At 35.5% G+C, this 16,792-nt stretch overlaps 2 protein-coding genes across 2 annotated transcripts; one reads left to right on the forward strand and one right to left on the reverse strand.

Moving 5' to 3' along the window:
- Positions 1-3,117: 3,117 nt before the first annotated feature.
- On the forward strand, positions 3,118-8,480 carry LOC105175180 (centrosomal protein). The gene is made up of 2 exons (XM_088876190.1): positions 3,118-3,382; positions 7,902-8,480. The coding sequence occupies exons 1-2, from the start codon at positions 3,182-3,184 to the stop codon at positions 8,082-8,084; spliced, it is 384 nt and encodes a 127-aa protein (XP_088732316.1). The 5' UTR covers positions 3,118-3,181; the 3' UTR covers positions 8,085-8,480.
- A 396-nt stretch (positions 8,481-8,876) lies between these two features.
- Positions 8,877-15,098, reverse strand: RGLG4 (Ca(2)-dependent phospholipid-binding protein (Copine) family). The gene is made up of 12 exons (XM_011097529.3): positions 14,471-15,098; positions 12,582-12,666; positions 11,802-11,942; positions 11,539-11,652; positions 11,286-11,383; positions 11,113-11,192; positions 10,459-10,564; positions 10,250-10,377; positions 9,818-9,944; positions 9,444-9,500; positions 9,265-9,362; positions 8,877-9,188 (listed from the first exon to the last, which is right to left on the reverse strand). Exons 1-11 carry the CDS (start codon positions 14,765-14,767, stop codon positions 9,279-9,281), a joined length of 1,317 nt encoding a protein of 438 aa, XP_011095831.2. The 5' UTR covers positions 14,768-15,098; the 3' UTR covers positions 8,877-9,188; positions 9,265-9,278.
- Positions 15,099-16,792: the final 1,694 nt, after the last annotated feature.

Here is a 16,792-nt window from a genome sequence, read left to right on the forward strand (position 1 = left end):
GTTCAATCAACTACCTCGGGTACAATAGGGAGTTTTGAAGAATTTCGTCTCTCATCTTGCACCATTTCGTCAGTAGCAGGAAACACAGGAAGACCGAATTGAACCTTTTTTACAGGTTCAATACAGCCTCCTTAGATGTCCCCTCTGCTACTCAAGAAGTCAAAGCTAGCCTCTTTGCACAAGGGCTCTTGGGTGGAGATTTCTTCAAATTCCTGGTCAAGAAGCTTGCTACCAAGTTCGATGCCTTCTTGGCTTGGGCGGCCAAGTACATTAATATAGAGGGTGCCCAGGCATCTAAGAGAAGAGAGAGAGAGAGAGAGAGAGAGAGAGAGAGAGAGAGAGAGGGGGGGGGGAGGGTCTCTCTAAGAAGCTCCGTTTGGACTTCAAGAATAAAAAACCATCTTGCAAAGGATAAATATTGTCTACACTCTGCTGACTGTTCTTATAACCCAGGTCCCCATGGTTGTCGAGGGTAAAGGTCTGTTGTCACGCCCTAAATCTTTCAAGGACAGTTCCCATCGACCCAAGTCGGATAAGTTCTGTCGTTTCCATAATGACTAGGGACACACCATAAAGGAATGTCGACACATGAAGAATAAAATTGAGCAATTAGTCCAAAATGAATACTTGGAGGAGTATATATGTTGGGAAAAGACCCGAGGCACAAGGCCATACCAAAAGCATGAGCCCGAAAAACAAAACAAGCAAAGGTGCTGACAGGTCCCCTCTAATTCAAGATTTCAATATCTTTTTAATCAAGGAATTATACTCCAGCCTAGAATAGTTGGACCCGCGCATTCCTTCCACCCATCAATATTATATACAGGAATGCATCTCAATCAGGATATTTTACTGAATTTTAATTGTATACAAGAAAAATATAGGTTTATTGTGTTTTATAAATCAAATGATTCTTTCAATTATTTGTATAAGTTGGGTTCGATATATTTTTATTGTGGCCACTTGTAAGATGCATTAACTAAGACAAGGCATATATACATATATAAGGCGGAGCTCCGTTCCCCCTTGATTTCCCAAGCGGAAGACATTCTATACCAAGTGTACTCGTGGATCAGGTGCGAGATGTTGACACATACCTTACATACTTTCATCGTGAGAATGGGATAGATTCCTTGGTGGAGTGAAAAATATTTTTTATCGCACTTTGATAATTTAATAGTACATCTGGTATCCATCCCATTTTCAAATTATAATTTAATTTAATTATATTTCATTTTAATTCAAATTGGATACGTATCAACCACAAATTAATTATTAATTAAAAGGACTATAGAGCACGTCCACCTCCTAATAATTACATCGTTCATCGTTGCACCTAACAAAACCCAATTCCTAGAGCTAATTAATATCATAAAATATATATCTCAACTTGAAATATATTAGCCCTTCTCTTTTATCCCTCGCTTCACAAAGATCGAACTCATACTTTTTTACATTATTGAGAGCGACTTCTTGATTCCTAAACTGAATATGCAAATGCATCAAACCAAACATTCATCCATACACCATTAATATCTGCAAATTTGTATTACATATATATTGGTTAAGTTTTCCATTTGTTCAAGAGGTAGTTAAGTTGAGAAAGAAGAAAGCAACAAAAATATATTGAAAGGAATATTAGTGAGTGAGTGTGTGATGATTAATGTGATAAAAATAGATGATGAATTGCGACTAAGAACTAATTACTCTTTCCTAATCCGCTAACCTCTTTTTCCTTGCCGAAAGACACGCTTTCTTAATTTTTATCTTTTCTTTTACCAACCGCCCTTCCCGTAACTCGTCCAGCTCTAGCCCACTTAACTTAAAAGTGTGATGTGTGATTAAGGATTTCACCCACTTACATCATCCTCTGTTCAGTTTTTGAATATTCAAATTTAAATTTATTACGTTGAATTTTACATAAAATTTGAAAGTCATGTTAGTTTTTAACTCGTTTACTAGTTATGTGCTCTACAAATATGATTATTTTTTATCAGAAACAAATTATAAGTCACGTAACAGATGTGATTGATGTACGATTGAAAATTGACAATATAAATTGATCATACATATGTCATAGAGAAACAACAAAGTGAAAGAGAACGCCCATTCAGACATCGTAATTGAAAAAACGAACTTGGGCCGACGGGATAACATATGAAACCACTTGAATGATCAAAATACTCTCGTGTATTATGACAGTAATCAAACATTTCAAAATTTTACGTATTTTTATACTCATGTCTGTTCGAGTGGATTCAACCAATGACGTCGATTTGTTTCTATTATTTTCAAATAAAAATTTAAAAAATATAACAATATATAAAATGATCATACTTCACTATCCACCTCAGATCATAGGCGTTTGATAAGATAATTACAAAAGTATAGGCATAGGGGCCGCCCCCCTGACCCGGAGATATTCATTTATGAATGATGGTGTATGTGTAATTATGGTTGTTCAAAAGGACACTGCTGATTATACGCTTATGATGGTGTTTCTGTACCGCACTGCGTGGGCCGCCATCACACCCAATAATTCACTGGGATTGGGAATTGCCTGTTTTTGGAATGTTCTACAAAAGCATGGTTGCCGAATTAGGGCTCATTTCTATAAGTGGATATCATCATTTCATCACTTGGATATTTTTCATAATCATATTTAATTTATTTATTTATAAAATTATATTTCTATAAAAATAATAATATATCAAGTGATAATTTTAAAATTATTATAAAATATATATTGACCGAAAATAATTTTATTTATATTATAATATAATTTATTAATAATAAAAATTATTATTATATAATATTAATGATATATTTATATTAAAATTAAAAATATAAATATAATAATAATTATGCCGTTATTAATTATTCTTAGTAATAATTTTATACACAATTTCTTTTTTTGTCAGTGATTTTGGTTAGTGACAACCTAATTGGAAAAACTTTCTGAGTGTGAGGTGCTGCAGTTATTGGGCTGGACTTATTAATTGGCAATTAGAAACTTGTTGGGCTAGACTTATTAGTTATTGGGCTTACAATCTCTGAGCCCAAGACTGTCTAGTAATGTGGTTCCTGTGTAGTCGCTATCAGGAGTCAATACAAGTATAGATGCAGAGTGATTAAGATTACGGCAGGCAGATTTTAGGATCGGAGGGAAGAAGAATCTGGAATGTCGTTTCTGTGGGAGAAGAGCCAGACATGGAGATGGCTGGTCACGAAGACCAGGGATTCCAAGCCCTTCTTCTTCGCCTTCGCCACCGTCTGCGGCGTCGTTCCGGGGGTCATCGGCTATTGCGTCATGCAGCTCACTAGTTCTAGGAATCCTGAACTCGAAGCCAAGCTTCGCCAGTCTGCCCGACCCGAATCCATGGTAACCCCTCTTCTTCCGATTTGGTTCCGTTTCAATTTCTTGATTTTGTTATTTCATATATTTCGGATTTAATAGATAATTAACTGTGCTTTGTTGTTCGAATTGGCGATGTTAAACTGCTGCAGTTTCACCCAACCCTAGTTCAGTATGTAGTACATTGATTTGAGTTTGGAAGGTGTTCGAAAGAGTAATAATATAAGGCTTGTCAGTTGCATAAAATTAGGTCAGAGAATTAGAAGTAGATGGTGCAGCATCAAGGTTCGCTTTTGAATTTCTCGAATTGGGCCTGCGAGGTCAGTAGTCTAGAGAACTAGCTTTAAGCCAACTATAATTCCTCTTTTATTTTCATTTAATACGAGGTTATGCTTGATCTGCTGGAGTTATTTAATTTTTTATTATTAAAAAAAATTATATTAATATAATTATATTTAATATATTAATAAAAACATGATGAGTCGTGATTTAAAATCACGACTCGTCAATAAATAACGTTATTTTAATGCCAAAACCACCAAGTCGTGATTCTATATCTCGACTTGGTGATTTTTTTTAATTCATTTATTTAAATTTAATATAATTTAATTATATATAATTAATGTTTAACAATATATTATAATTGAAAAACTCATAATATTAAAATTGTATTAATATTAAAAATTACAATGAAATAGACAAATATAATTGAAAAAAATGTCCACTCGTTCCACAATTGCGTCTGTTGTTTTGACGCCGAGGTCTTCTTATTCCTTGCTCACTAAAGGGCACTGCCAGCCAAAATGGAGACTGGACGCGGCCAGTGATGGGTCAATCAAAATTGACCTATCACTGACATTTTTAATTTTTTTTAAAAAAATTACCGTCTTTCAGTGTATAAAAGGCGCAAGAAGTATTATATCACTTCAAACAAACCTTTCAGTTTACCTCCTATTATACAAATTTTCATCCTATTCACCTTATAAATAATTTGTGTAACGTTGCACAAATTAATTTTTTCATACAAATGGATAGACGTTCAGTGTACGGGCCTCGTGATGGGACTGTATTATCTCAACAAGCCCAATATAGGTCCAACGATATTCCTGAAGGTGACCTAGATGCCGTACTACAGGCACGGCGTGCGGATGGTAGCTTTTGGACTCATTTTCACCAAAATAATATGTCCGAGCGTGTACAAGAAATCCTACACCAAATAGGATTTTATGGAATTTACAGGTGCGGGCGCCTTCAATTAAATCAACACCTCATTAGTGGAGAGGTGGCGATCGGAGATGCACACTTTTCATTTTCGTGTAGGGGAAGCCACAATTACCTTACAAGATATTCAAATAATATGGGCACTCCCAATGGACGGCGAGTCGGTGACTGGAATTGATCTCGACCGCACAACACAACAATGGCAAGAGTATTGCCTTACTTAGGCTTTAGCTTGGATGCAAATGTGTTGAATGGCTCAAGACTACAGGCATCCGCAATTACATCTCATTTGGCAGTGGTCGAGATTATTTATAACACTCCCCACGATCTCGTAGTCCAGTACGCCCGTGCTGTTGCATTACTTTTATTGGGCGAATTGATGTGCCCAAATTCCTCAGGTAACTATGTATCATTACTATATCTCTCAAAATTATAAGATATAGAAACAGCGATGAACTATAATTGGGGAAGTACTGTACTGGCATTTTTATATCGCGAATTATGCAATGTCAGCACAAAAGGCAAAGCGGCGATTGGTGGTACGCTACAATTGCTATAGGTAAAATTTACTTAATAACTCTTACACAATTTTTTTGCTATTAATATTAATTAATAACACATTTGTATTGTTCGTGCAGATTTGGGTATGGTCACGGATTACACCACTTTGTCCTGGACTTGGTGTCTAACGACTATTTATGGGCCAAGTCCAAATGGACAACAATCGCTGGCTCCCAACAGCACCATATGGTGCTACTTGGAATTGTCAGCACACTTTCACCAGCACAGTACGGGGAACTGTCCGAGTCATACGAGAAATATTGGATGAGATGCTTGCGGATCAGATAACTTATTTTTAAAATTATACGTATATTTATACCATGAATTAAATGCGTATTAATTTACATCTTTGTATTTATTACAATTCATATGACAGGCGCATGACATGAACTCGGATGTCATTATGACTTACGCCGATGAATTGAACCCCCAGTTTTGGAGGTCATAATATCCATTGATATTCTACGCGATAGTTGAAATGCATCGTCCCGAACGGGTTGTTCACCAATTCAAGGAAGCTATAACTGGGGGGTTCAATTCATCGGTGTAAGCCATAATGACATCCGAGTCCATGTCATACGGCTGTCATATAAATTGTAATAAATACAAAGATGTAAATTAATACGCATTTAATTCACAGTATAAATATACGTATAATATTAAAAATAAGTTACCTGATCCGCCTGCGTCTCATCCAATATTTCTTGTATGACTCGGACAGTTCCCCGTACTGTGCTGGTGAAAGTGTGCTCACAATTCCAAGTAGCACCATATGGTGCTACTGGGAGCCAGCGATTGTTGTCCATTTGGACTTGGCCCATAAATAGTCGCTGGACACCAAATCCGTGAACATGTCCAAATCTGCACGAACAATACAAATATGTGTTATTAATTAATATTAATAGCAAAAAAATTGTGTAATAGTTATTTAGTAAATTTTACCTGCGGCAATTGCAGCACGCTACCAATTGCCACTTTGCCTTTTGTGCTGGCATTGCATAATTCGCGATATAAAAATGTTAGCACAGCACTCCTCCAACTATAGTTCCTCGGTATTTTTATATCTTCTAATTTTAAGAGATATAGTAATGATACATAGTTACTTGACGAATTTGGGCACATCAATCCCCCCAATAGAAAGTAATACAACAGCACGGGTGTACTGGACGACAAGGTCGTGGGGAGTGTTATAAATGATCTCGACCGCCGCCAAATGAGATGTAATTGCGGATGTCTGTAGTCTTGAGCCCTTCAACGCATTTGCATCCGGGCTAACGCCTAAGTAAGTAAGGCAATATTCCTGCCATTGTTGTGTTGTGCAGTCGAGATCAATTCTTCACCGGTTCGCCGTCTATTGGGAGTGCCCATATTATTTGAATATCTTGTAGGGTAATTGTGGCTTCCCCTACACGAAAATGAAAAGTGTACGTCTTCGATCGCCACCTCTCCACTAATGAGGTGTTGATTTAATTGAAGGCGCGCGCACCTGTAAATACTCCATGAAATCCTATTTGGTGTAAGATTTCTTGTACACGCTCGGACATATTATTTTGGTGAAAATGAGTCCAAAAGCTACAATCCGCACGCCGTGCCTGTAGTACGGCATCTAGGTCACCTTCAGGAATATCGTCGGACCTATGTTGAGATAATGCAGTCCCATCACGAGGCCCATACACTGAATGTCTATCCATTTGTACAAAAAAATTAATTTGTGCAACGTCACACAAAATATTTATAAAGTGGATGGATGAAAATTTGTATAATAGGAGGTAAACTGAAAGGTTTGTTTGAAGTGAAAAAACATAACACTTCTTGCGCCTTTTATACACACTGAAAGGCGGTAAATTTTTTTTTAAAAAAAATTAAAAATGATAGTGACGGGTCAATTTTGATTGACCCATGACTAACCGCGTGGGCCAGCCTCCATTTTGGCTGGCAGCGCCAGCCTTAGTGAGCGAGGAATAAGAAGACCTCGGCGTCAACGCAATTGTGAAACGGGTGGGCATATTTTTCAATTATATTTGTCTACTTCATTGTAATTTTTAATATTAATACAATTTTAATATTATGAATTTTTCAATTTTAATATATTGTTAAATATTAATTATATATAATTAAATTATACAAAATTTAAAAAAACAAAAACCACCAAGTCGTGATATAGAATCACGACTTGGTGTCGTGATTACGCGAAACTTGGTGGTTTTGGCATTAAAATAACATTATTTATTGACGAAAATCACGACTCGTCATGTTTTCATTAATATATTAAATATAATTATATTAATATAATTTTTTTTAATAATAAAAAATTAAATAACTCTGATCAGTTGGTGGGTCTTCCCTCCGTCCACTGAATTTCAGATTATGTATCCAGCTTTTTACGTCTTTACTTTATGTTAGAATTTTGAAAAATATGCCCCAACTTCGTTGCTGCCAATGGTCCCCAAAATTCTATATCATGACAAGCCTGATTCCCACATCAAATATCCAATACTTTTATTGTCTTGTATCAACTAATTGTTCAAAATAATTTATAGTATGAAAGAAGCAAAAAGGAGGGATGCGTATCAATCAGGGCAAAAGAAAGAAGACCATTAAGTTTGTAGTCTGTTTTCATTAATTCCAATTAGTTGATGCATATTTAAATCCCCATGAAGTTTGCCAAAGAATCTCCTCACTAGTTTTCTCTGTGTATCATCCTATGATTACTATTGATTATTACTTTACACAATGCAAAAGCTTATGCGGTTGTGATAATCAGATGATGAGTAAAGTTAATCAAGAGCGGTTGGCAGAGTATCTCGGGGAATTGCAGAGGAAAGAGGATACAAATGACAGATATGTTGCTGCTTTAAGGGGAGAGACACTGACTAGAAACCCATATGTAAGGATTCAACCAGTCGCTAAGCCAAGTGACAGTGAAGCTAAAAAGGAACAGAAGTAGACTGTGTGGTGGCTGCTTTTTGGTCTCAGTAGAGTCGTTTGTTTTAGTTTGGGATAAACGTTTTCTACTGGTTGTGCCTACTCCGGGGATTTTGAATTGTGCTGGCCTCTGCTTCTGCTGACATTAGCCCTGCAACATCATGTGTATTTGTTCAAATGAGGATTGTCGGATGCATGGTGGAGTTGAAATCCATTTGAAATTATTTAATTGCACAAACCGGAAAGGGAAGATAGAATTTGTCACTGTTGTCCTGCTTGCTAAAAAGAAAATATTTTGATCTCAAATTTGGCTTTTAGTCGATGCACTCATTGTTCCTGTCCGCTTCCAAGTTGTTTGGAACCTTCTGCTTGTATTTTGTTTTAGCTGTAATGACCAGAAAGCAACTTCCAAGAGCAAGCTGGTATCTAATGCACTTTTTGACAGTCCTAGTTTAGACATATGGGCATTCAATTAACCAGGACAGCAATGAGCAAGAGCAAGCTGGTATCTAATGCACTTTTTGACATTCCTAGTTTAGACATATGGGCATTCAATTAACCAGGACAGCAATGAGCGCAGGAATCCAGCATCACAACGTGTCTCAAATGGTGTTTTGAAAACCAAACCGTGTACAGACGTGAGCAAATTAACCAGGACATCATTGAGCGCAGGCATCCAACATGCATGTCTCAAATGGTATTTTGAAAACCAATCAGTGCACAAAATTGCACCGCTTAGCAAGAGAGGGATGAACTCAACAAGGAATTGAGGCAGGACTACCAGAAAATAAAAATATTCTTGCAAGATAACTACTTTAAGGATCCATCTAGTGCGTGACTACAGGATAAAATTTAAAGCAAGCGTACAATATTTACATATAGTACAAGTACCCATATATAAGGTTATGGGACAAAATCTTAAAGCAAGCATACGATATTTACATTTAGTACAAGTCCCCATGTATAAGGTGCGCGAAGACAACTTAGTTGTTAGTACCTTAGACAACATCTAAATACACAAATCATCACATTCATCACTAAAAAAGGAAAAGGAAACAGGAAACCGAGAGGAAAGTCAACACATTCTTTACTGTACATGCGCCGCACTTTTATAGGAAGTGGTCACCTGCAAGGTTAGATTGAAATCAGAACAATTCGAAGGAGCAGCTGTGGGCCTATATGAAAGTATATCCCCAAGAAACCTTTAAAGTAAACATCAAGTATATAGCCTGAGCCGACTTGTGATACGTTGCCGACAAATAGGACACTCGGACAATCTTGGGCTGCATTCTCTGCAAGTCTGCAATCCCAGTCATTTCTCAAGATATTTAGTATGTAATCTGGTTAAGGTGAAACAAAACAGTGGGCAATTGGATCTCACCATGTGTCCACAGCCAAAGGCCATGTCTTTCCCATTGGTTAAGCAAACTGGACAGACCTTCAACCAAATCAATTAAGAAAATACATTATAACCATTTCGTTCCATCTCAACAACTGATGTTAACCAGTGTGCATTTTCAGGCATCTTATAAGAGGACTGGCAATTTCAGCACCATCATTTAGGAACATGGAACAGGTGACCTTTGATTCGATCAAACATTGCATATATTTTAGACATCAGCTACAATGTAGAAAGCTTATAGCAAGAATAGTATCAGCTTAAGTTTTACTGGATTGACGATTTACAACGGAAATTTGTGACTTCACTTTAGTTATGACTCCATACACATGAATAAGCTGTAAAATGGTGGTCACCTGATGTCGCTCGTCTTGCATAGCTGCTGAGACGCTGCTGGGTTCTCGGGATGGAAATCCTGCTTGGCGAGCATATGGTACTGGAGGTGGCCTAGGAACTATTTTCTTTGCTTTACCAGTCACTCGTCTTTGGATATACAAGTGGGGAGAGGGCAAGAGAAAGAGAAATTGATCAGCATCAAAGCCAATACTTCTGGGCAGGGTTCATTGCTAGCATATGCGGCTCTGTTATTATCTTTAGAAGCTTATGGTGATCAAGTTTGATTCCATCGACAACTTCTTAGAAAAAAGTAATTGAACTCTTTGAGTAGTTTTCAGCAAGCTATTTTAGGAACTGAAAGAACGCCATTTGTATGTCTTTAACAAAACAACACTCAAGTTATATCAGAAGGTCATGAAAAAAATTTCATAAATAATACACAAAGCACGTACCCTAGCAGACCAAATTCTTTAGCCGCTCTATACTGGATGGGTATCTCCATCAATGCAGCAAGAGCAAAAGCAGCCTCTTTTGCAGAAGATGATGTGTGCTTGGACATGATATCAGTAAAATTAACAAACTGCAAATACAGGAAAAATTAACACTTAATCCTTGAGTATTTTGTTATTTTAGTCTAAGTAATATATTGCAACAGCAATACCTGAAAATTGTCTAAGTCACGAGCAGGGATCTTGTCATCAAATTTTTTCATATCTTCCCAGGGTCCATCACCAACTCCAACAAGAATAATTGAGAGAGGATACAAACTGATAAGAAGAATGGAAAAACAATATATTGTTACTTCAATAGTTTCAGTTATCATGTTTCCACAAAGCACATGAAACTAGATGCTGAATAAAGGTTGCCCACGTTGACCCTCAAAAGAGAGAATTTAGGATAATAATTTGTCAAGGAGACAAAAAGATCACATTAAAGATCTCATTTAAGCATGTGATCTTTGTTAATCTGTTTGAGACCAAATTCTGAAATGCACAAGAAGAATTACCATGAAGAGTGAGCACTTTCAACTTCAGGCTCACTAGAATTTTTTTCAAAATTCATATAATCAAGACAAACAGAGAAGAACCAATAAGAGTTGGAAATAAACACAGAAGAATTAGGTGATAAAACGCAACTAAACTTAATTGTCAGACAAAATAGGCTGCTAGGAGTCCGTGAACCATCTCGACCCTGAATCCGAAAGCTACATGGATATGAACATTTGCAACTCAGATAATTCTAAATTGATTATCAAACAGCTTGATCTAAGCTTCAATCTTAAACAAAATCAATCAGACAAGTGATTCTTTTGCACCTAGCATTGACTATAGAGTTTATTGTTTTCTCTTCTTGCGGGCTGAGTTCTGCATCACTCGTATTGACACTTCTTGTAACCTTCACAAGACAAGGTAGTCATAGATAAAGTGAGTTGATGTAAAGAGACATGTGATTATTTGTGGAGGTGGGGGTATGGGAGGAGGAGCTGACCTGGCCATCAGCTATGATCACCAAAACATAGTATTGTCCTCCACTTCTCTCCACTATATCTACTGCAGCATCCACTACCGGACCATAAGATGTTGGCCCTTAAAACCAAACGTGGACATACAGAGAGAGAGAATCAGAGATACAAAACAAAAACAAGAACATGTTCTGTACGTTTCCTGTGAATAACAACTTCAGGTTACATGTACCAAGAAATAAACCATGGCCCTGAGAAAATGTTAAATAAGGAGCTAACCGGATAATCGTAAATTTGGAACTATTCGTCTGTAGCAGGCCAAAACCTCTTCAAAGCCATTGCAAGGGGAGTGGTCGCTGTGAAAGCTAAACACTTCCTGATCATGTGTAGTAGCTACAAATAAAAGGGAAACAGAGTTGACTTCTTATCCATAAAGGAGGACTGAGACTAACCTACCAACCTTGAATTGATAGCTCACAGACAAGCCAGCTTATAAATAAATCAACACTAACAATGATGATGTAATAAGTAAAAGAACTAACCATCACCAAACCCAAAACAAGGAATCAAATTATCTTCATCAAATGGGGCCAAAGTCTTCCCGATGATGGATATAGCCTTTTCATATGGATTAGGTGTATTACCAACTGCGTGCAGGCTACGGTTGCTGAATGAAACTTTGCCTTCAGATGTAAGTTAATACATTAGCTTTCAGCATATAACAATCAAACCAATCATAAAATGGAAAGACAATATTGACATATATATCTATATACCTATAATATATATATATATGTATATATATATATATATATTATGTTGAACCGAAAAACAATTTGCATGGCACACAATAAAAAATCCTCTCCTTCCTGTTAAAACTTTCAAATTGAATGATCTATAACCATACAAACTAGCACAGGATGATAGCAGCACAGGCATGCATAAAAATCAGGTGCATGATTGACATCAACAATCAAACAATTTAAAAAAATTTCTCTTCTTTTTTTCTTTTGGTCATTTTTTGGCATATGGAAAAAGTTTAGTAGTTAGTAATAAAGATGAAAAGAATATAACATCAACATAAGTAGAGAAATAAATGGTTAAATTATTTTTTTCACTTGTCAATATAGTGTAATTATTTTTAAGAAATAGAAGAAAGCTAAATTGCTTAAGCTGTTTATCAGCAAGATAATCGTAATACTATAAATTAAAAAATAATTATCATTATCTCAAGTATATAGTTCATAAATCGATGTTTCCATTTCTCCACAAGAAATTTTGTAGCCTCTTATCAAACAATTAACAATATACTTGCCACCAACCTGTCCATTCATTACTTTTAGTAAAATCAATTCCAAGAATTAGATTTGATGACTCTAGACCAGATTCTCTTAAGGCCGCAGTGACCTGCAAAACACAATCAATGTTTAAAGGAAAAGGTTTGGCTACAAAAACAAGTGAAACATACAAGCAACCAAATATCATCTAGAAAACAGAACCTTTTTCCAAGTGAACAGACCACAGTGAATCTAAAACTGCTGTCAAAGTATTAGATCTAAGCTTCTTTAGGTGGTGGCGTGCATATCATAAAGGTTCAAAATTGAAACGAATGTTGTTATTAACTATAATTAACATAACATATTGGTAACCGCGATTCTCTATTTGAAAGTTAGTATTTCTTGTAGAATTAGTTCTTACTTCACCATTTTTTTGGTACTTCTTTTAGAACTGTTTCTTACTCCCACCAAGTGAAAACATGACCTTAGCACTTAATCCAATGGATTTCTGTGTGAATGACAGAATTTGACAAACCGACCATAGTACAATAACATGTTGATCCAAGTTTAGCAGTTTATATGAGAAATAGAAGCTAACAGAAATGAATATACGAGATTTCTCAATCATCCATGAATTAACATCTCAAACATATGGGTTTTATTAGACACAGCTCAATGTAAAGGAAAAATGATAAAATTCTCAACAATGGGAGCCTATGTCATGAAACTGCAATGGTGTCAGGAAAGGTTTGTCTTTGTTTTTAATTAATTTCCTGCTTTTGCCTACAGAAAGAAGGAAAACAAGCAATTGCTTGTTGCGTGTACAAATAATCTTAATGACTTCAGTAATCACTAAAAATGACAATTATTGTTTTATGTGGTCCATTCTCCATGAGAGAGTGGAACCAATAAACTAGAGACTATCTAAGTAAATTCATTTTGTTTTACAATTGGATTGACTGTGATGGCTGCTGCTTTAGCATTTCCAAGTTCAACTTGGAACCACTAATAATGCTTGATGTGATCACTGCCACTAACTGGAGTATCCAATTTTTTCCTGAGACCAAAAGAGTAGGTGGGGTCTGAAGTCAACTTTAATTAAGTCAGAAACGCATTAGAATTCCACACAATTGACAACCTTGACTTGGAGCTCTAACCCAAATAATACACCATGTTTAACTATTAGTATACCATCTTTTAAGTACTAAGAGCTTGTTCAGTTCGACAAAAGGTGAAAGTAAAAATTGATGTATAAGAAAAGGTTCAATGTTTAGTTAGGAGAATAAATGGAGAAGTATAATTGAGTGTATGTGAAAAGTCTTTGGAAACCAATTTTGTTTCCACAAAATTGGGCATAAAAGCGGAATATAAGGCTAACAAGTCAAAGAAGTGCCCAATTTATTTTTATTTATTGTATTTCCTAAAGACATAATTTACCTATAAAAAAGAAGGACGCATTGACATCTAAAAAATATTCTATCCTTGTCTTTGTTTGATTCATATTTATTTAAATTGTTTATTATTCTTGTGGCAGACAAGCAAAAGTATTTTAAATCTATCATGTTCGACGACTTAAAGAGAAGTATACCCTTTCCCCACCCCGTTCTTCCACTCATTGAACCAAGGCAAGCCTCAGAATAACTTGCAGATAATCTTCAAGATTTCAACAGCTGGTGGTGCAATGCATCCATCACGGTCACAACCTCATTGTGACAACACTTCTACCCTGTTGTGGCAATGCTGCTCGGTAGAATTGCATTCATTTACCAAACCCTTTCTCCACACGATAAACCATAAGATCTCAAAATTTAATCTTAAATCATCTGAGTCCAAATACGCAAAATACACAGTTCAAGAAACAAGAAAAATCCTAGTTACGAGAGGAAAACAATGAACGGGGGTGGGGGGAGAAGAAAAGAGGAAAATGAAAGAACCTGGTCGACAGACGTGAAATTATCGGGGATGAATCCGTACTTTTTCTTCTTATCGACACCGCTGCTAGCGGAAGTCATGCCTCCTGCACTCCCTGTAGTGTTCTTGGTGTCACTGTAATTAGCCGTAGAAGAAGGATGATTCCAATTTCTCTGCGGCAGTCCATCCAGCGGTTTATTGATAACCGAATATGAAATTGATCTCGTCGGACCAGGAATTCTCGAACTCGCACCTCTCCCTGCAACCACGCTGCTATCACTACTGCTGCCCTTGCTAGACCGAAACAACCGATTTCCCATCTCATCTCCACTTCCCCATTGAGAAACTGCAGTCGTATATATACACACACAACAACTTCAACTCAACAGAACAACCAATCAAGCAACAATTCCTCGCTTTAAGCAGACCGCAACAACGAGGAAACTGCCCCAAGATTCTCGGATGCAACTCTTCCCGCCGAATTTATACGTTGCCGTGTGATCTCAACTGCTGGTGGTGGTGGTTGTGATAGTGCAGAATAGCATAGCGTGAGGAATACAATTAAGAGGAATGTGATTCTTGCCTTCTGGATTGGTGTAAGAATCAATTTTAGCGGAATTAATACACCCGTTTGCTTGGCGGGTTTGGACTTTGGCCAACAGAGAAAGAAAATATATTCACATTATCTTTGACAAATATATTTTATATGTTTGGAAATTACAAAATACGTTGACATTATTTTTAAATGCATTTTAAATGTTATATGATTATTACATTTATAAATCTTTATCTTTTTCATAAACTTAATTTTTAATACTTTTTTATTTATCTATATTATATATTTATTACGGATAGCTGTTTTTGTGTACTACATAATTTTGATCTGTTATTTATTTATAAAAAATTTAAATTGATTAGTCAGTATTAATTTTTTCATTATTATTATATTTTATAACAAATCATTCCATTCAACTCCAATTCTAAAAAAGTTCGTCCATTCTACCATACTTGATGGTTGTGTTTGCTACACTAGACGCGAACATCTCTGGTATAGATCATGCATGTGGTATTTATAATTGCGTTGCAAGTTTTATAATTTGGTGGGGTGTGTGTTTGTTGTGTGACTTGCATGTTAAAATTACTTTTTTATCCTTATAAATCAATTGAATACCCCGTACATTATTTTTGAAATCAAGTTACTATTCATTAATTTGACGATTCATACCATATTTTCTCTCACTATATTTAATCACTGGTGTATTGTTGTGTCGAGAGTAACGTTTCATCCATTAATCAAAATCACAACCACATTATTGGTGCCGTATGGGGGAACCGAATCCACGACCACATGGTATTAAAAATTTTAGAATATAATATAACGTATGTGTTTATCGTATGACTTACATATAAAAATTTATCTTTTAATTCTTATAAATAAATGAATACTACTATGATATACATGACTATTGAAATTTAAACTAGAAGTTCATGGGATAACAACTATTACCACGCGATGCTAATTAAATGGAAACTATTAACACTTGTTGCAATTCAATTGGCAAATGTTCCACTCCAGAGATTTTTGGCATACAGTTTAATATGTTTATGTCCAGAAATTATTCATATTGGTTCATGGATAGTAATGCAATGATGGAATTTTCTTGTAATTTTTCGTGTTTTACGTTTATGTATATGTTATCTGTGTTTGGTCTATTGAATTAAGTTAATAAAAAATACAAATAGAATATAAGTGATTGAGTAAAAAATGAGTAATTGATCATACGTGAATCAAGTGAGTAAAAAAGAAACACAATTGTCTTCACTAAAGAATAAATCTGTTATATCAACTAAAATGAAAAAAAAAAGAGAAATTTTCACAATGTTTAGTTTTGTGTTTTGTCCCATTTTAGAGATGGGCCAAAACACAAAACTTTGTTTGTTTTTGTGTTTTGCACACCTAGTGGGCAATTGTAATTTAATTTTTTTATTACTTTTTTTTCTTCTCTTATCATAAATATATATATTATATTTCACTAACAAACAAAATACTATATATACATACACATATATATTACTAAATATATATATTAAAAGGCATGATTTGACAATGAACAGTAACTCCTGTCTCTCAAATTCCAACATCAAACCTACACCACTTATTTTATATTATTTTATATTATATCCAAACACAAATCCAAACATACCATCTATCTCAAAACACATACTTACTTATCTTTATTTTTCTCTCTCTATCTCCAAAACACCAAAACAAAAACATCCAAAACATTAATCCAAACATAATGTTTCTGTTTACAAGACTACTAAGATGTAAATACGTATAATAA

The sequence above is a fragment of the Sesamum indicum genome, linkage group LG12 (assembly GCF_026168435.1).
Source record: "Sesamum indicum cultivar Baizhima isolate 11 linkage group LG12, ASM2616843v1, whole genome shotgun sequence".
NCBI lineage: Eukaryota > Viridiplantae > Streptophyta > Magnoliopsida > Lamiales > Pedaliaceae > Sesamum > Sesamum indicum.